This window comes from Pinus tabuliformis, chromosome 9, assembly GCF_031772625.1.
Source record: "Pinus tabuliformis cultivar Carrire ecotype Pingquan chromosome 9, CPIR1, whole genome shotgun sequence".
Taxonomy (NCBI): Eukaryota; Viridiplantae; Streptophyta; class Pinopsida; order Pinales; family Pinaceae; genus Pinus; species Pinus tabuliformis.
Genome location: NC_142307.1, coordinates 640,327,570 through 640,347,944, shown reverse-complemented (window position 1 = coordinate 640,347,944; position 20,375 = coordinate 640,327,570). Strand labels below are relative to the sequence as shown.

Below are 20,375 nucleotides of genomic sequence, written 5' to 3'. Positions count from 1 at the left end.
ATTCGTTCCCTCCTTTGGGATTGGATGGCGAGAGGTAATCAGCTAGTACCACATGGAGCAGGCTAGGTGTTTTGATACATCCATGGTCACAATTCAACAGAGGTCATGGATTACCAGAGGGGTTCTAAGGCCAGATTGTTGTTGGGATCCAAGTGGGATTCCCTATCACATCATGGACTTGGTTAGTGAGGGTGTTAGTGGCGTGATGGATACGATGCCTGATCACACGCACACTTCAGGTCTTCATCAAATGCTTGAACAGTACTAGTGACAAGTTGGATTGACCAGGGGCAAGGCAGACCTTGTGAGATGTCTTGGCATGTTAGTGGTGCGTGGGGTCGCAAGATGAATAGCATACTCTAGCACGCGCTAGTAGGAGGAGGTGGCATTGGCGGGCCACCAGACAGGGCATTGTATGGAGATGGTGCTCTCTCATCGGTGTATTGGACACTGCAATTACTCAGGATCGGCACAATAGTGTTATTCCCATTAGCATGTGCAAAGTTAGGTCACTTAGGACTACCAGGGTAGATAAGGAGGTGTAGCTCACATCATGGCAGGTTCACTAGCAGAGTGGTGGATGTATTGGCACATGTGGGATACCAAATGGTACTAGGTAGTACGGCAATGGGCGTTAGTGCCCAGCGGTACACAGAGTTGTGCCAAGGAGTTCAGTATTATGCAGAGGAGTGTGGGGGTGCATGTTTGTGCGCAACAAAGTATGATAGTGCACAGCGAGTTGTTGGAGCGTTGCCTCTAGAGAGATCTCCTAACGGGGACAACAGGCGTACCATTGGGGTTGGCTTACCCAGGATCAATGAGGGCACAAATGAGCATCTCCTGGTCATATCCGGACTCAAATGCCTATTTCTCCTTCATATTGCTCATAGTCTCAGAGGATTTGGTTGTTATCCCTTAACCCTCTCAGCACAAGCAGCAGGGTGTAAGGAGCTCACCTGAGACAGTTGGATGGGACTCAATGCACCAGGGGAGAGACTTCCCAACAGTGGCATATGGTCAGAGCACGAGTTGGCAGATGCAATCTTGGGTTTGGCAGATGCAAGCTTGGGTTTCACCTCTTGAGTCATGTGAGCTTCTTCCCTCTTTCTTTTGTTGTTGTTGTCCTGCTTAAGCTTAGGACAATTCCTTTTGTAGTGTCCAATTCTTGGCATCCAAAACATTGGATTTTGGACATGTCTTTGTTGTTTGTTCTTTGTGGACCAAAATTTTCCAAATTTTCCATTTCTCTTGGCCATGGTAGCAAATGCTTGCTCCTTTGATCCCACATCTTCCTTTGCTTTAAGTCTGGTTTCCTCTGTCCTGCATAGAGACCACATTTCACTGAGTGTGGTTGCTTCCTTCTTGGCATATATGCTTGATGTGAAGTTGCCCCAATCCTCAGGTAGAGTATTGACTACTATAGTGGTCATCTCTCTATCAGACATGACTTCCCCAAGTTCTTGAAGTTGATCTCTCATTTAAGAGATTTTCATGAAGTAGGGAGCTATTCCTTCCTTTGTTATCTTCATCTTGTACAATTCATTCCTTAGAGATATTACTTCTCCAATTGTGGATACCGAGAATAGCTCTACTAGCTTATCATAAATTTCTTTTGATGTTTCAAATTTGGAGACATAAGGAATGAGAGAGTCTTTGATTGATTCTATTAGAATCCTTTGAGCTCTTGTCTCATCCTTATTGTACTTAGCTAAGGCTTGAGTTTGTTCCTTAGCAGGGATAGTGATATTTCCTTTGATATGTTCTAGAAGATCATTCTCCTTGAGAAGTAGATCAGCCCTCTTCTTCCATGCAAGCAAGTTATTGGTACCTACCAATTTGTTGCTTTCCTTGCAAAAAGACATTGATGTATATTCAAAAGGGGTCATATACTTGATAGATTTTTGAAATGTAATGGATTTGCTTCCTCCTTGAAGACTTGATGGCTTGCCTTCCTTGGATCTTGATGTTCTTCAAGTTGCCTTTTCCAAGTGGACTTGCTTGGTGACTTGTAGATGATGTAGGTCCCTCTTTGATCAACTCTTCCTTGTAGGTGCCTTTGTGTAAGGCTCTTCTTCTTGCTATTACGTCCTTTCAAGATTACGTCCTCTTGCAACACTTCGTCCTTCTCCTTCCAACACTTTGTCTTCCTCCTTTCAGCACTTCTTCCGGCAACTGTAGAGACCTTAGATTGCATGCTCTAGGATGAACCTTGACCTTTTCTTCCTTCGCTTGTATAGCCTTTTTCCTTGCTTGAGTGGGTGACCTTATAGGCACTCTTTTCTAGCCCAAACACTTCTCCTTTATCACTGCAATAAGAGAGTTCAATATGAGAGCAAAATAACCTTCTTTGCCTTCGCATGTGGGACTGTAGTATGCTTCAGATTAGCCCTATTAACTTCGCTTATTCTTCCTTGCTTCTTCACTTGAGTGGGAGGCCCTTTAGGCCAATGATGTTAGCCCAAATAATGAAGTTTGTGTGACTGTGATATAGCGCTGCTATGACAGCAGAGAGGCCCTCTCTTTCTTCGCACATGTGACTGTCTTTTAGCCCTAGAACAGACTTCCAAAGCTTCGGTATTTCTTCCACCTTCTACGCTATACTTGGAAACCTCTTTCCTTGACTTTTCGTACCCTTTACTCGTCCTCTTTCTCACTGATTTCAAAGATGATGTCGTTGTCCTTTGAGGAGGTCAAATGGCTCCTTATATAGGAGTATGTCACCTTCTTTTAGGCCGACTAGAGACTGACATGAAGACTTGCGAGCCGACTTGCTTGATATAATTCAAATTGCTTCTTTTGATGGTGCCATTTCTTGGAGGAGGCTTATGACTTTGCTTGGAGGTCTTCTTATGACCCTAATACATATTATTGCATGGTGTAACAAGCCCTTAAGGACTTCAACCTTTTCTTTTGACTATTTGACTCACCTATAGCACTTCAACTAGTGCTAGACCTATTTCAATGAGCAAGAAACTCATTGACATATATTATAAGAATAATATTTGTTTTCTTGAATAAATCAATGTGGAAAAAGTCGAAGTCGAGATTAATTCGGCAAGGGTCCAAAAGTTGAAAAACTCGGCAAAGTCGGGAGTTTTTCGAAAAAGTCGGCAAAATTAAAAAAACACAAAATTATTCATTTTTTTAAATTTTTTTAACATCTAGAGTATCCACAACATCAAATAAATGCATTTCCACATAAACATGTAAAGAAAGCTAATATATAATATGTATATGAAGTCTAGTGCTACATCACATATCAAAATAGTGAATCCACTCCTGAATTTTGAGTCCTGTCTGAGTCTCAACTCTCAAGAGTCAAAATATCAACAAAAAATATAATAAATGTACATCATGAGTCATCTAAAAGTCATCAAGTAATCACTAATCAGTCACTGAGATCCTCTTCCCCTTTTACGGGAATAGGGAATGGCTTTGCCTTTTCCTCTAGAGGAAGAAGACCCTGCCCCTGGGGATACAAAATGAAATGGACTCAATCGTCCTCTAGAAGCTAATGGAAGAGGTGGCCTCTGTGCTACGCTGCCGCTGCTGCTGCCCACCCTAGATGGTGTCACCTCGTCCTCAGCATCCTCATCCAGCTCTGCTACTGCCTCCTGACCCTGATGTTGCTCCGCCTCCTCCTCCTCTATCTCTGGCTCTCCCTCCTCTGCAACTGCTACATCCTCTAGATCCACACCTAACCAATCCGGGATTGTGTCCAAGATTGGCCTCTCAATCTCGACTCTCCATGCAGCGGTGGTATCAATATTGTCCAATGAGATGGCTTCCACATCAGCAGATTTCTGAAGTTGTCTCACCCACAATCGAAGATTGTAGTAGACGTATACCATGTCATTGAGGCATTGGGATTCCAATCTGTATTAGGGTCATAGATTGTAAATTAGTACTTAGAAAATTTAAATATTAAAATAAATCAAACGAATTCAAAAAATTTAATTTGAAATCTTTTTAGTTTTTACCTGTTGCGCTTTTTGGAGTGTATTTTGTCAAATACACTCCAGTTGCACTCACACCCAGAGGAACTGCATGTTTCGCTGACCACTCGAATGGCAAGCTTTTGGAGATGGGGTACTCTGGCACCATAGCTTGTCCACCAAGCATCTACAAGTTAAAAGAAAAATGAGAAACATAAAAAAAAAAACATTGAAATTCTAAACTTGAAAGTTTGAAACAAACTAAAGCTTACCTGGCATTTTGGTCGTCCTATTCTTAATAGCCATGTTAAAACCAAATGTGCCACCTCTCATCCTATAGACCTCCATTTCTTTAGAAATCTCCTCACGTTCTTGCTCAGATGACACCATCCTCTCAACACAAGTGAAGAATCCATCCATCACCTCGGCATCAAATCTGAAACCACAAGCATAAGAAAATGCAGGGTTGAGGTAGACACCTGCAGCATGAATGGGGCGATGGAGGGTATTGTTCCATCGCTGATCAATCACTCTCCATATGACCTGTTGTTTCTCTAACCCCTCGTCTCCCTTATCTGCATAATAAGCACGGATGGCTTCTTTGGCCCTATCCATGACCTCATACAAGTAGCCCATTGCGGGCTTCTCTCCATCAACCAATCGAAGAACCTTTACCAAAGGTTCTGAAATGGCACACACCTCCTCTACTCCTGCCCAAAAGCTCTGATCATATGAAACTAGTCTGCATATGCCCTCTCCCTCCGGTTTGCGGCTAATAGATAAAGAACGCCAATCCGCTGAGAGAAACATGCTCTTCACCTCCCACATAGAATTCAACAGAGACTGAAGAGATATGAAAGTAGTGGCAAATCGTGTAATGGCAGGCCGCACCAACTCTTTGTTGTTGGTGAATTTTCTCATCAAGCTAAGCACAGATGAATGATTATAAATAAATTTTGTTATGCTCTTGGTTGATTCAACAATATCCCTCACAGTAGGAATTTTACCTATATCCTCCAACATCAAGTCAATGCAATGAGCAGCACAATGTGTCCAAAACAAGTTAGGATACCTCTCCATAAGCATCTTGCCAGCTGCAACATAATTTGCAGCGTTGTCCGTTATGACTTGGACAACATTGCTTGGGCCTACTTCCTGAATGAAGAGGTCCAACAACTCACATAATAAACGTGCATCTTTAATGTGTGCAGATGCATCAACAGATTTCATAAACATTGTCCCCTTGGGACAACTAACTAAGAAGTTAAGAAGGGTCCTACCCTTCTGGTCATTCCAACCATCTGATATGACTGTGCATCCAGTGTGCTCCCATGATGCCCTAAACTCTGCCAATCTAGCAGTGCACTCAGTCTTTTCATCTTGAAGAAGAGGCCCTCTCAATTCTGCAAAGGTGGGGGCTTTGTACCCCGGGCCAACGACAGCAACAGCATCAAACATAGGCTGGTAGAATGGGTTTGTCTTGGCAATGTCGAAAGGAACATCACTCCATAGAAGACACCTACTGACCAACTTGTCAGCTTCTGCCTTTTCCTTTTTTTTCATTGATGATCTGATCCCAGGTTGTGAACCAGTTGTTGTTCTAGGAACAAAAAAAGATGAGATAGAAGGATGAGTACCCATGGGTGAGGAAGGTGATGCTGTTGTAGAAGCACTGCCACTCTCAATTCCCCCCACTCTTGAGCCCCCTACAAGTTGTTTTGTTATTGCTGCCCTGGTGTCTTTTCCCTCCTCTTTATCCATCAATGATTGAATGGCCCGTCGGATGATTTCGGGAGTTGAGTTTTTGCAAAGTTCAACATTTTGCCCCGGAATTTGCCCCAAGTGGAATTTTAATCTGTTGATGCCTCCTGACATATGCTTGCCACACAACTTGCAAGTCAAATACATTCTATTGACCCCCCCAGTTTCGGGTGTAGCATCAGGCTCACCAAACTCCCACATAGAATCCAAAATCCTCGGCATTTTGTTTTAAACTTTGAGCTGGAATTTAAAGTTTAAACCTGGGCACAAAAAAAATTGAAACAAATTCAAATCAGCAAAATATAATTAGTAATTTGTATTGCACTCAGAATTTTCAATTTAGAAACAAATTAATAAATTTAAAATTTAAATTACAAATTTACAGTGATTTTAAATTTTAATTTTTAATTTTTTAAATTTTTAGACCCACCGAAGTTCGAACAGTGAACACTTAAGCCATATATATTTATTATTAATTTATTATATGTTAACACTATGGGCTCAATTTCTGAGCTAGCATTCTTCAAGTGGGACTGATATCCTTCACCAAAAGGGGACTGATATGCTAGAGTCTGCATTGCTGAGTTAACACCAGGTTCCTAATAACTGTACCTACAGCCTACCTCACTCAAACTGTTCGATGAAAGTTCTCTGGAGTCTGAGACAGATTACACAAAACTTTGGAAAATTTATTGGGTATTTACTATTTAATATATCTGGAGATGAGGGTATCAGTTATCACCGTATCTTACAATGGTCATAACTTATAACTCATAAGTTGTTAACACTGGCTGAATGACCTTAAGTGATAACAGGACTCCTAAATATTAGTACCTTGATATGGTAAGTGACGTTGTTTGACATGGCAATAACCTTGACCTTGTTTGATTTGGCAATAATTTTGTTCTGTATGGCAATGATATATATATTATAAACAGTGACATAAGACAGAAATTCCTATGCTCATGTGAACGATATGTAATGACAAAATGCTCTCACAACTGTGGTATATATCAGTGAAACTTAACAGTGAACACTGAACAGTTATATAATATACAGTGTACACATTGCACAATACATATACGTTGTTATTTGGATAATGGGCCATGGCTTTCCGCTGCCCGCAGGGCCGCAATGCTCATTGCGCATAGCCATATATGTAATAAATATGAAATATATATTATATATTAATCATAATATACGTCAATTTTAAGTTTTAACTTTTAACTTTTAACAGCGTATGGTCTACCGTCTGAGGCTCTGAGCAGTGAGCATACCTTAACCTTGAGGGCCGAGGCTTGCGGGCTCCTGTTGGCAACATTGCAACTGGAAAATGCACACCGAAAACTCAAAGTTGAAACCCTCGGGCCTCGATTCTCCACAGCGCGGATCCGGAACAAGCAAAAAGACAGTGAAAAATTAAATGAACGATTTCCGGCTTTTTATGCCCGCGGCCATAAATTTTATAATGCAAACGATTTTTTCAATCGACTCCCGATTAAATCGGGATTAATTCGATTTTATCGCGATTTTTTTGTTTTTCAAAAAATCATCAAAAAGTCGGCCGATATAATCGTTTCGGCCAAAAAATCGCATTTTTAGGAATTAATCCCGATTTTTTCGGGACTTTTTCCACACTGGAATAAATGCAAATATCAAAAGTACATTTATGAAGACCGAACCTAGTTACATTTCCTTCAACACTCCCTCTTAACTAGGGAGGTATTCATATAACATTACAAGGTGTTTGGCTATTATCAATCTCTGAAGAATTCACATAAGAGAAACCAGATTTGTAATCCATCTGTTATAGCATCATATTAATCAGCATTGTCATAGTGCAAGGCCTTGACTAACAGCTCCATCTCTTCATGAGATCATGAGCTACAATGCTGGCAAGACCAATGATTTATAGACACCTTCATCGTTGTCTCTCGAGGTACATACCCACGCGGGTGTTCTCTGCATATGACCTTCTAGGACTATTCTTATCTTGGGTTCCTAGCCCTCAAAGAATATCAGTCCTCTTGCCTACTCTTGTCTTGGATGCCCTACACATCCTCAAAGAGTATCGGGTGCCAGATGATTACCTAATCCTCCCATTCTTTTTTCCCAAGTGAAGACAAGAATGTTGTGTCTATCTTGTGTCTACATTTCCATTAATGGCCTTCATCTAAACTTATGTATGTTAGTCTTGGCCTAGTGCATGACCCATGAAATGGAAAAACACAATTGTCACTCCTTTCTAATCAGGGGTGGTCCAAAACTCCCTCTTGATCAGGGACTTGTCAGAGCTCCCTCTTAACTAGGGACTCTTTCATTCATTAGCAACTTCTTCATTGGTCCTTCAGCTGCTTGATCTCCTTCCTTTCTTTGATGTCATGAAGTCTTTGTTCGAACTTCTTCTAGGTAGGGCACCATCCATCAATCACTTTCCTTTCTGGTTTGTCATGTCATTGCTTCCTTCATGGAAAGTGTCTTTCTTACCGTACATCAAGTTTTCTTGTCATCTAGCTAGTCCTTTGTCATCTGTCCATGCTTCAGAATACTCTTCTTATGGATGCTTTGTCATATTTGCTTGTTTACATGCTTCGACCTAGTAGCCCATCATGACTTTATCCTGATATTGCTTCAACATTGCTTTTTCTTTTGTTGGATGGCTTCTTCATCACGACATCTTTGTAGAGTAGAATCAATTATCTACATATTTCATATCTCCAAGGCCTTCATAGGTGTCAAGGGTCCTTCCTTCCTTTGTCAGAGTTGTCCTACCTTCTTTCGGGAGATATCTTCAAAGTATCTTGTCAGATAGTGATTCTTGGTGATCATGGTGTTCTTCACATGCTTGATCTCTTTCTTCATTTGCTTCTTCTTAGATAGATTGGTCAACCACCTTATGCTCCTTGTGAGAGCACTTCTTCATTGCTTGCTTCCTGGACTAGTCAGCATTTCTTCTTGCTTCTTAGTCAGCAATCTTATACTCCTTATGTGAGCATATTCTTTCATTGACCTTCATTGCATTGTAGTACATGCCTTCGAGCATGTTCTTGGTGAAAGAGATTATTTCATACTTGATCATGTTATAGAACTATTCCCATGACTCAATAATATACAAATGATAACATGACTAAACTTTGATGCATACATACCTCATCTTGATTCTCCTTTGATCTTCTTAGCTTCATTCGATTGTCCTTGGTGTGGCCCTTCTTGCTTCATCTTAGCTTGCCTGCATATCATCCTTTTCTTGAATCCCATGAATGGGATTCTCGATGAAACATCTACTTTGTTTCATGAACCTTCTTTTGAAGATTCCATTATAGGATCTTAAAGACCCTTGCCTTGCAAAAGTTTCTTTTCTTTTGATGATGGAGGTCTTTTAAGATTCTTAATCATGATCAATCTTCTTTTATCATGGATGAGGTCCTATACTAGGTATGCTCCTTCTATATGAATATATTGAGCTATATCTACCATGCTCCTATATTTTAGAAGATATTTCTACCCATGCATTTTTATTCTCATTATAAATGCTACATCTTCATGAGTATCTAGAACTCTATGTACTTCATGCTTCTAGATTCTAGAAGATGTTTCTAGTCATGCAATTTTGTTTTATTCCTACATGCTCCTATCCTACTCAAATCCTTGAAAGAAGTCTTGAAGTAAAGAGTTTGACCTAGTCATAGCAGAGATCCGAAGGATCTTTCTTCTTTTGCTTATTTTCTTCTTCTTTCACCTCTTGAGTCATGTGAGCTTCTTCCCTCTTGATTTTGTTGTTGTTGTCCTGCTTAAGCTTAGGACAATTCCTTTTGTAGTGTCCATATTCTTGGTGTTGTAGCATCTATTATAGTTCAAGGTTACTTGATATATTTCAAAAGAGAATGTGGTAACTACATATTGAAATCGCTAAAAGAAACAAGTGTAAAAGAATCGTTACCAGTATACCCATGCAATCAAGTTAAATCATAATATAAATGGTTATACAAAGCCATAACCGAAATATATATATACTATGCTGTAAAGCCCAAGGATAACAGCAAAGTGAGAATCTGCAGAAGTCAAGCTCTAAGAGAGTTGAGCAGCGGGAAAATGAAAGGCCAAAACCCTGAAGAAAACCCCAAAACCACAAAATACTGAAGAAATGGTGCAAAGTCAAAGTGAGTGGATAGATGAAGAATGAACGCACAGGAACCGTTGGATCTTGGAGATCAACGGATGAGGTCGAAGGGAATGAACGATCCAGACTAAATCATGTAGATTGGAATCAAGGAATGAACGGCGAAGATTACCAGAAGCGCTGGTGGAAGAGAAATCCGAAGGTGCATCATCGTCGTCCATGGTCGAAGATCTACGGTCATCGGGCACAAACAAGTCCAGGCGTTAACCAAGACAAAGGGCGGATTTAAAACTATAAGTGGGATTTCGGGCGGATGCAAAATGGTAAATGGTATTTAGAGGAAAGCGCCCAATTCCATTCAATGGTTGACACGTAGCAACTAGAAGAGAGAGAAAAACCGCTCATATCGGCCAAGTAACTCTCGTGCAAGTAGTCCACCCGAAATTGATATCAGCCGTCGGATCCTAGGGTTGAAATCTACGGTGGAGAATGGACCTGATATATATATGTGTTAACAATGCGATTAAATCGCAATCGCAAAATGCAGCAGTACTTATATGAAATCACCCTTGGCTGGACCCGAAAATATATATATTGCATTTAATAACTCTGGCGGGTCCGCAAAGCGTCTTATGCATATGTGTTGGTTCATTCACCAATTGCGATTTGCGATGGAGATTCCAGACCCGATATTATATACATTATGTTTAATACTCCGGCGCGTCCGTCTTATCGCGTATTGTAAAGGTTTACATTGATATAACATTTGAAAGGGCCGACTGCGATTTGCGACGCAAAGTCAATGGAGCGTTAAACGAGCGGATCCGCCGGATTTATGAAGCAAGATTAATTCTTTTTTAGTTCCGTATTAATCAAAGGTTTGCGTTGATTTCGCTGTGCAAAGAGGAAAATCAGTGTTAGAGCCAAATCTGAAGAGAAAGGAAATTGGGTATGTTTTCTTTGTATTTTGGCCAATCAAAACGCCCGATGCATATGTAAGCCCAAGTTTACACAAGTCAAACACATTTCATTACAGCTAAAACGAATTAAACATCATTAAGGCATATACAAAGGAACTCGGCAGCGGATTAACAAAGCAAGCCAGCAGTTATCGTCCTCTTGTAAATTCAGTTATTTTCTTGTTATTTCATGTTCTTTGAGGTGCCTTTTACCCTCTGTAAAATTTTGTAATAGTTTTTACTTCAGATAGTTAGAGAAGCAGTTAAATAATTTGACAGTTTCATAAATCAACAATTGTTCCACAATATATAAAAAAATGAAAATTTACAAAGAAGAGATTCGAATTTTGGAGAACCTGGAAACTAAGCCACTGTATTCCTGGTATAGCTGTTGATTAATGAAAAAATCAGAAGTTTCCATGAATTGTTGGGTATAATTTTGTAACTTCTCTGTCATGTGTCATCTTATGTTTTCTTCTTTCAAGTATAGTAATGAAGCTACAGGTCTTTATTTGCTTATGTAAATAAAGTTAAAATCCCTTAAAAGATCGCTCCTATACTTGAAGTTTTCACCTTCCTTTCTAAGTTATAGATAATAGTTTCTGTGTAAGGCAGCATATTATCTTTAATTTCTCCAAGGGTCACAGACAATAGTTTCTATGTCAAGCAGCATATTGTCTATGATTCAGTTCTCATTTTCATAATTCTTCTAAGTGACGGATAGTAGGTTTTGTGTTTAAGCAGCATATTATCTTTAACTTCTCCTTCAAGCTTTCTTCATTCATCATTTATATCTAGCAACAAATGGCATTCTGAGATTTTCGGATCACATATGTATTAAGGGTTAGGGACCAAGTTTTCCAGGTCCTTCATTTAAGAATACAACAAACAATAAAGTGACAACAAACAATAATCATTAATGTCTTAAGCACAATTTCTCCACAGCCAGGAAATTGGTTTCTTAAGGTACAACACTTGGCATCCAAAACATTGGATTTTGGACATGTCTTTGTTGTTCGTTCTTTGTGGACCAAATTTTCCCTTTCTCTTGGCCATGGTAGCAAATGCTTGCTCCTTTGATCCCACATCTTCCTTTGTTTTAACTCTGGTTTCCTCTGTCCTGCATAGAGACCACATTTCACTGAGTGTGGTTGCTTCCTTCTTGGCATATATGCTTGATGTGAAGTTGCCCCAATCCTCAGGTAGAGCATTGACTACTATAGTTGTCATCTCTCTGTTAGACATGACCTCCCCAAGTTCTTGAAGTTGATCTCTCATTTCAGAGATTTTCATGAAGTAGGGAGCTATTCCTTCCTTTGTTATCTTCATCTTGTACAATTCATTCCTTAGAGATATTACTTCTCCGGTTGTGGATACCGAGAATAGCTCTACTAACTTATCATAAATTTCTTTCGATGTTTCAAATTTGGAGACATAAGGAATGAGAGAGCCTTTGATTGATTCTATTAGAATCCTTTGAGCTCTTGTCTCATCTTTATTGTACTTAGCTAAGGCTTGAGTTTGTTCCTTAGCAGGGATAGTGATATTCCCTTTGATATGTTCTAGAAGTTCATTCTCCTCGAGAAGTAGATTAGTTCGCTTCTTCCATGCAAGAAAGTTATTGGTACCTACCAATTTGTTGCTTTCCTTGCAAAAAGATATCGATGTATATTCAGAAGGGGGCATATACTTACTTGATAGATTTTTGAGATGTAATGCATTTGCTTCCTCCTTGAAGACTTGATGGCTTGCCTTCCTTGGATCTTGATGTTCTTCAAGTTGCCTTTTCCAACTGGACTTGCTTGGTGATGAGATTTGCTTGGTGACTTGTAGATGAGGTAGGTCCCTCTTTGATCAGCTCTTCCTTGTAGGTGCCTTTGTGTAAGGCTCCTCTTCTTGCTTTGTAGTCTTCCTTGGTGAATGATAGGTGATAGGCCTTCTTTTCCTTGAGTAGATTTGGCTTGATGCTTCAACCTTGTAGATGACTTTCCTTGATGAGTGTTCTTGAGTTTCCCTTTCCCTGATGTCTCACCTTCCCTGTGATACCATGTTGAAGAATCTAGGGCAAATAAGTGTAGTGTGATTCTTTGTTACTTGATAACAATTTGTGGAGTCCTTTTACTTTTTCTTGTTAGCTTAATCTTCTTCTTATTATTATTAATGCATGTGTGTGTACTTCATCAAACTGCTACCAAAACATAAGAACAAGAACACAAGATATTGGCTCTCTGTCAGGGCCAAAACCTCTCTTCTCTTGAGAGGAAAACCCTTTCATGAATTTCTCTTATTGAAGCTTCTATTGATCAATGCCAAACCCTAGACCCTTGATAAGAAGATCCTCCAAGCACAAGTCAAGTCCTTTCAAGATTACCTCCTCTTGCAACACTTCGTCCTTCTCCTTCAAGCACTTTGTCTTCCTCCTTTCAGCACTTCTTCCAGCAACTGTAGAGACCTTAGATTGTATGCTCTAGGATGAATCTTGACCTTTTCTTCCTTTGCTTGTATATCATTTTTCCTTGCTTGAGTGGGTGACCTTATAGGTACTCTTTTCTAGCCCAAACACTTCTCCTTTATCACTGCAATAGGAGAGTTCGATATGATAACAGAATAGCCTTCTTTGCCTTCACACGTGTGACTGTAGTATGCTTCAGATCAGCCCTATTAACTTCGCTTATTCTTCCTTGCTTCTTCGCTTGAGTGGGAGGCCCTTTAGGCCTATGATATTAGCCCAAATAATGAAGTTTGTGTGAATGTGATAGAGGGCTGCTATGACAGCAGAGAGACCCTCTCCTTCTTTGCACGTGTGACTGTCTTTTAGCCCTAGAACAGACTTCCAAAGCTTCAGTATTTCTTCCTCCTTCTTCGCTATACTTGGAGACCTCTTTCCTTGACTTTTCCGTACCCTTTACTCGTCCTCTTTCTCGCTGATTTCAGAGATGATATCGTTGTCCTTTGAGGAGATCGAATGGCTCCTTATATAGGAATCTGTCTCCTTTTAGGCCGACTAGAGGCCAACATGAAGACTTCAGGCCGACTTGCTTGATATAATTCAGATTGCTTCTTTTGATGGTGCCATTGCTTGGAGGAGGCTTATGACTTTACGTGGAGGTCTTCGTATGACCCTAATACATATTATTGCATGGTGTAACAAGCCCTTAAGGTCTTCAACCTTTTCTTTTGACTATTTAACTTACCTATAGCACTTTAACTAGTGCTAGACCTATTTCAATGAGCAAGAAACTCATTGACATATATTATAAGAGTAATATTTATTTTCTTGGATAAATACAAATATCAAAAGTACATTTATGAAGGCCGAACCTAGTTACATTTCCTTCAACACTCCTTACCCTAGCAAGTAGGGCAAGAGCATGAGATCTAGCTCCTACATCTAACCTTTCCTAAAGAACTCAAATGAGCTGACCATTAAACAGCTAAGGAATCTAGATGAGAACTGTTTTATTCTAGTAATTTTTCAGGATAAGTTGGGTTTTGGATCTTGTTCGTAACAACAACTATTGTTATTCCAAAGACCATGACTTCATCCTCCTCCTCCTTTTTCTTTTTGACATTTTTTTTTCTGTGGAGGGTAGTGCACACAAATACGGCGTAGCTCATAATATCACAAGTGGATGCACTGGTCTTTTTCCCCTTTAAAAAATAAAAACAATAGTTATATTACTTGAAGGAAAACAATTGTCTTCTCTTCATAGAACACATGGAAATTATTACATCCATAGCCTTCTCCTACCTATCCAAGAAAGTAGCGCAAGAGCGTGAGATCTGACTCCTACACAACTTTTCTTGAACAACTTAGGTCACGTGACTATTAATTCATGAGCAACTTAAATCACCTGCCCATTGGATTGCTCCAGAAGCCTGATAAAAACTGACCGATTTTAGTGACTTTCATGGATAAAAACTGATTTTATCCCAAATACCATGAACGCTTTTTGGGGGTGCACAAAAGAAAAAAGCACACGCCACAATAGACAAGTAGATGCAACCCAATCGAGGCCTACAGAGTGATGGGGGTTATAGTTTAATGTAGCATTGATTTCTGGAAACCAAAACCCAATCCAAGTAAAGAAAATTAAAGCAAATAGCATGACACATTGAGAACTATCTCCTAACTTCAGCTGTGCTGAGCATTGAATAGCTGTAGAATCTAGAGACAAGAACTTGTCAAATTCTGTGAATTTGGATGAACTGGTTTTTGATTGATAACAACTGATCTTGTTCCAAATAACATGAGTTCTTTTGTGGGGAGGAGGGTGCACACAAAATACATTATAGGAGGCAGACGGTGTCAAGTGTGGTTTTAGATTATATTGGAGGAAATGGGTTTTGATCTCGTCAGCGACAACAGCTAATCATATTCAAAATATCATGATTATTTTTTTTTGGGTTCCAATAAAATACAGCATACGCCATAATCCCATGCATGGACGACCCAATCTAGGTCGATTAAGAGATCGTGTAAATGTGGCTATAGTTTAATATGGGTAAATTGGGTTTCGATCTCATGAATCAGCTGAACTTATAAGTTATTCCAGATACCATTAATTTTATTTTGTGTTGGGGGGTGCACACAGAGTAGAGCATGAGAATAACTGATCTTCTTCCAAATACCATTGATTTTATTTTTGGGGATGCGCACAGAATACAACATAGGCAATAACCTCAAAGGTGAATGAAATCTAATCTAGGCTGTGGAACCAAATCTGAAACAGAGCATATGCCACTTTGATTTTTATTGCAAGCTTGCAATTAAGGTGGCATTACAAAGACAACAATCTGCAACATAGAATATGCCACTTCGATTTTTCTGTAAGCTTGCAATTAAGGTGGTATTACAAAGACAACAATCAAAAGGAAGGAACCTACAAAGCACATACGCATCTCAAGCCATGGAAGATGATATCGCATCAAGATTCAAACCCGAGAACTTGCATCCAGAAACCATCTTCCAGATTGTCACTGGCAGAGAAGGCATAATTGTGATTATAGTTTGAAACCAAAAAATAATGCAAGTAAAAGAAAAAATTAAACCATACCTGTAACACAACAGAGTTGACAATGTCAGCATATCTGACAGCCAAGTTGAGAGACATGCATCTGGCCGGAGCAAACGCAAAACATCTAATCTGATTCCTAGGTATTTCACCCAACAAGTCCCTGTTGTTGACCACGATCAAAGCCAGCAGAGCCGCTATACCGGACCCAAGCGAGTGCCCAGTAAAAGTGAGAGTGTAATTCGGGTATTCCTTGATCAATTCTTTAATCGTATCGCCCTCATTGTCGATAAGCCAGGCAGCGGATTTCAAGAGCCCATTATGAACAAAACCCCCGTCGAACATCTTCTGGCCGAGCTTGTTGTCCCAGAGCATGGCATAATCGCTTTCCATCGCCATGTTCAGGCCTCGGATTGCCAGCACAATGTCGCAATTTTCATGATCCAAGTAGATAACATAAGGAGGAGCTCGGCCCCCAGTCTGCTCGTAAGTGACTTTCTTGAGGATCCACTCCGGATTGATCCCGTAACCTCCCGGAGGAGCCCACTTGGGTTTCCTTATGTCGTCTTCGTATACGGAAAGGATGAGGCGGCAGAGACGGGGCACAGGTTCGAACTCCTCCCGCCTCGCATAGCCCCATCGCTCGCTGTCTTGCTCGCCGGTATGCAGGCACCGCTTCCACGCCCATCGCGCACAGGCTAGGCAATACACACATTCCAGCAAGGGGATTCCGCACACCAATGACATCGCCCAGTATCTGTTCTCAGCTCACTCTGCATCTCTTCTTCATCAATAAGAAAAAGAATATTGATGGCGATGCATGAAGAAGAAAATGGGAAAAACTAAAGCATCCATCTTCATCTTCCAGTCAAATGAATTTACACACATGGGCTGGCAAGCTGAATAGGACAAAAGGCTGAAGTTGTGAAATTGGTATTGAATTGGGAGGTAACGAGGCCCGAGACACAGTAGAGGATATGATATTTGTCCCACACATAAGAGGACAGGTCAGTGCGAAATTTCCTGCTAATTTAATAGGCATTACCAATAATATGTAGTACATTTAGTTTACCATTTGTACGAAGTTACATTCACAAGTGACAACAGATTTATTATGAGTGCACCCCATGGCATATTTGGTCGGAAGCTCTCATGATTCAGCAGAAACTGTTAACAATATGTGGGGCCAGGTTTCACTTATCTGAGATGATTTCTTTCAATGAGTTTTTGCATGGAGGGTTAATGGTCCAGGTTGACCAAGGATCCAAACGCACTGTTACCACGTATTCTACATACACGCTTAACTTGCAGTGGTAAATATATTTTTGATTGGCTGACCACAACTTGGTGTCTTTAGGTCTCCAACTGCACCTCAGAACATATATATGTATAACAGGCACTGTCGTTCATTGTACCCTTGGCTGTGGACAGAGTTTGAGAAAAAGAGTATCAGCCATTTAAAACAACAAAACTTTCACAAACTTGCTTGAGCTTCGAAAAGGTTACCAGACAATGAAAATTATATTTTCTCCTTTTTCTTGGTAAAATTGTTAATTGCGATTGCCTGGTTTAAAAATGCATTAAAGACTTTCAAATCCCTATGGAGATTACTTTTAGAAAGCAATTGGCAGTGATGATAAACAAAGTGCTTGAATAAGGTGTGATAGTGAAAAATATAACTTCTCCATTTCCTAAAGGCTAGAGGTTAATTAGATTGTCTCGTTAAAAAGGCATTAAAGACTTTCAAATCCCTAAGAGGATTACTTTTAAAATCCAATGAGCAGGAATGATACTATTGTTTATATAAATAAAGAGTTTGAATAAGGTGATATATATATATATATATTATCAAAATAGGGTGCATAAAGTGAATATGCGAATTTGCAAACTTATTCCGATAGCAATAAAATATGAAAAAATTAATATAGGATATGGAGTTAAATATTATAAATAAATAAATAATTATATATTAATAAAATTGATAAATAAAATGTAAAATGGATTTAGGTTAGTTTTAATATATTTGTGAATTTTGTGTTATATGTTTTGGAGAGGATATGAAATTAAAGATTAAAATAAAATTACATATATTTTAGTTTTTATTCTAAGATTGATTTAGGCTAATTTTAATATATTTGTGAATTTTTTGTTATATATTTTTGATTAATTTTCACTCAAATTAAGAAAGAAAATTAATGATTAGCTTATTTTTTGGCATTGTCTAATTAATAGATAAAATGGCTTTTTTGTCAAGTATTTTTTTCAAGTTCATTTTGCCACAATCCAATAGAGATTTTTAAGAATTGTAAGTTTAAATTATTTAATTTGCAAAGTTCAAATACACAGGGGTTTTTCAGGTGTCGAGTCCATTTATGCATTCAAAAATACATTTTAAATAACAACAAATCACAATCTCGCCTGAAATTGTATCCTCGATTCTAGGGGAAAGGCCATTTTACCTAGTAGTTAGACTACACCATATTTTTTAGGGGTTTATCTTTGTAATTTGATGTGTGTGTGTGTGGGGGGGGGGAAATGTATATGTTATGGACATTGTAACATCTTCCATATGACTACTGAAATCGAGAAAGAATGAGAGTAAAAAATGGGATCAAGAGATTGGGCATCTTTGACGAATAAAGTTAGGAGCTATGTAACACACCTTAATTATAACCGAATTTAAAGCAAGGAATGACAATATACATAACTTGGTACACGATTTGTTTGTTATGGTATTCTTGTTCTATTTAGATCTCAATCCTTTACCCTAAGGATATGGGGTTATCAAAATTCCTCTTCTTTCAATCACTTTAAACTTTTTTTTATGAGATCAACCTCGTGTTTTCCTCATCGAGAGTTTTCCAACAATATAAACTTCATCTAAATATGAGCTCTAGACACAAAGCTATGGCCTTCAGAAGTTTCAGTATCTTATGTCATGTCGACATTTGACACATGGTTGACATGTGGTAGCTCGTTCATGTGTTTTCACCATATTATGCCATGACATATGACATGTGGCTAACACATGATGGTTATGTGTCTATGTGTTGTCATCACCTTGTGCCACCTCCGTAAGGTAGGCATGTCAACTACTCAACCACATCTAGAACCAAAGAAAATCTTAAAAGATTGTTTTCCAAAAAGCCAGATTTTTGGATTAAAAGATTATGGATTTGACTTTCCTAAGGAGATGGAAACACCCCAACAAAAATGACAACTAATAGGTCTGGATATGGGAAAATCCTAATAATTCAATTCTCCAAAAAGTTGGATTTCCATATTCATGGACTTTGGATCCCAATTTGGTCAAAAGATATGAACTCTCCAGATTAGGTGATTTCTTCCTCTTTTCCAAAATCAAATTAAAAAAAAAAGGATTGTGTCGACACTTTGCAAGGTAAAAATGGGCCTTGAAACAGCAGGTTTTTCTAGTGTCTCTTCAAATCATGAATTAGTTTTTGTATGTAACTTAACATAATGAACATAACAACATATAATCCATGCAGGCATATGAAGAGCATAACAATAGGTTTGTTGACAGAGTTCACCCTCATGGGCTACATCTTTGAGTCTGTCAACATGACTAGACCACTCATATATTCAGTATAAAATGAAGTATATAAACGTTTGTTGCAGGAAACATGTGGATATTACCCCTACAAGGTAATGTTCTCCTACAAAGAACTCTCACAAACAGCAGAAACTCAAAGCATCTCCTACAAAGATGACATACTCTAACTGAAATGAGCTAAAAAGAGCACGTGAACACTTCAATTCCACATTGAAGCACATAAACAAAACTTGATGTTAAGAAAAGTTAAACCGGGGTTGAACCCTGCAAGTTACAGTTGTTGCAATAGACTTCTAAAGATGAGAATACCCCTACAAGGTCTTCTCCATGCCCAAATACCATCCAAAACTACTTCCAAACCTTGACTAATCCATACACCTTTAGTCTCAAACCTGAACCAAAAAAAAGAGGCTCTGTAGATGTGCTCAAATCATAAATTAGAGGTCACCAATGGATTCAAAACATCCAAAAACCCCTAAGTGCACTGTTCCTGAGCTCAATTTGGTCGAAAACTCCAAAAGTTATGAGCTCCTAAGCTCTCTTATGAACTTGATTGTTAATCATCCTACAAATTCGACCTTCTGTCTATCGGTCCTACAAATCTACTTCAAAATTCGCTAACTGAGTGATAAATTTTCCCTCCATTGGCGCATTCAGTTGGATGATTAAATTGCCCAATGACCCCGTAAGTCCGAAAATTATGGTCATATGGGCCACATAGGGCCAAGGGTTGGGCCTTAACGCCCTCCCCCGCCGGTTAAGCCCTTAAATCTTAGGCACGTGGTCATATGGGGTGCCACGGGTCCAAGGGTTGGTCCAACAGCCCACCCTAATCGTCGGAGCTCCCGTTCCACTGGCACATGGTCTTGTGGATGGCATGTGACCCCAGGGCTGGCCTCCACTTCGTAGCACCTTTGTTGTGATGCCACTAGTCGTATGTGTTATGCCGAAACCATGGGTTGGTCCCATTCCTCTGCCCCCGTCTATTGGAATTGGTCTGGTGGTTGATAA

At 39.3% G+C, this 20,375-nt stretch overlaps 1 protein-coding gene across 1 annotated transcript in view; it reads right to left on the bottom strand.

The window, feature by feature from the left end:
* Positions 1-16,790, bottom strand: part of LOC149150256 (uncharacterized) — a 212,016-nt gene extending 195,226 nt beyond the window's left edge. Inside the window, exon 1 of the mRNA XM_089440431.1 lies at positions 15,833-16,790. Coding sequence (XP_089296557.1) covers positions 15,833-16,537 — 705 coding nt within the window. The 5' untranslated portion in view covers positions 16,538-16,790. The remainder of the gene's footprint in view (positions 1-15,832) is intronic.
* Positions 16,791-20,375: the final 3,585 nt, after the last annotated feature.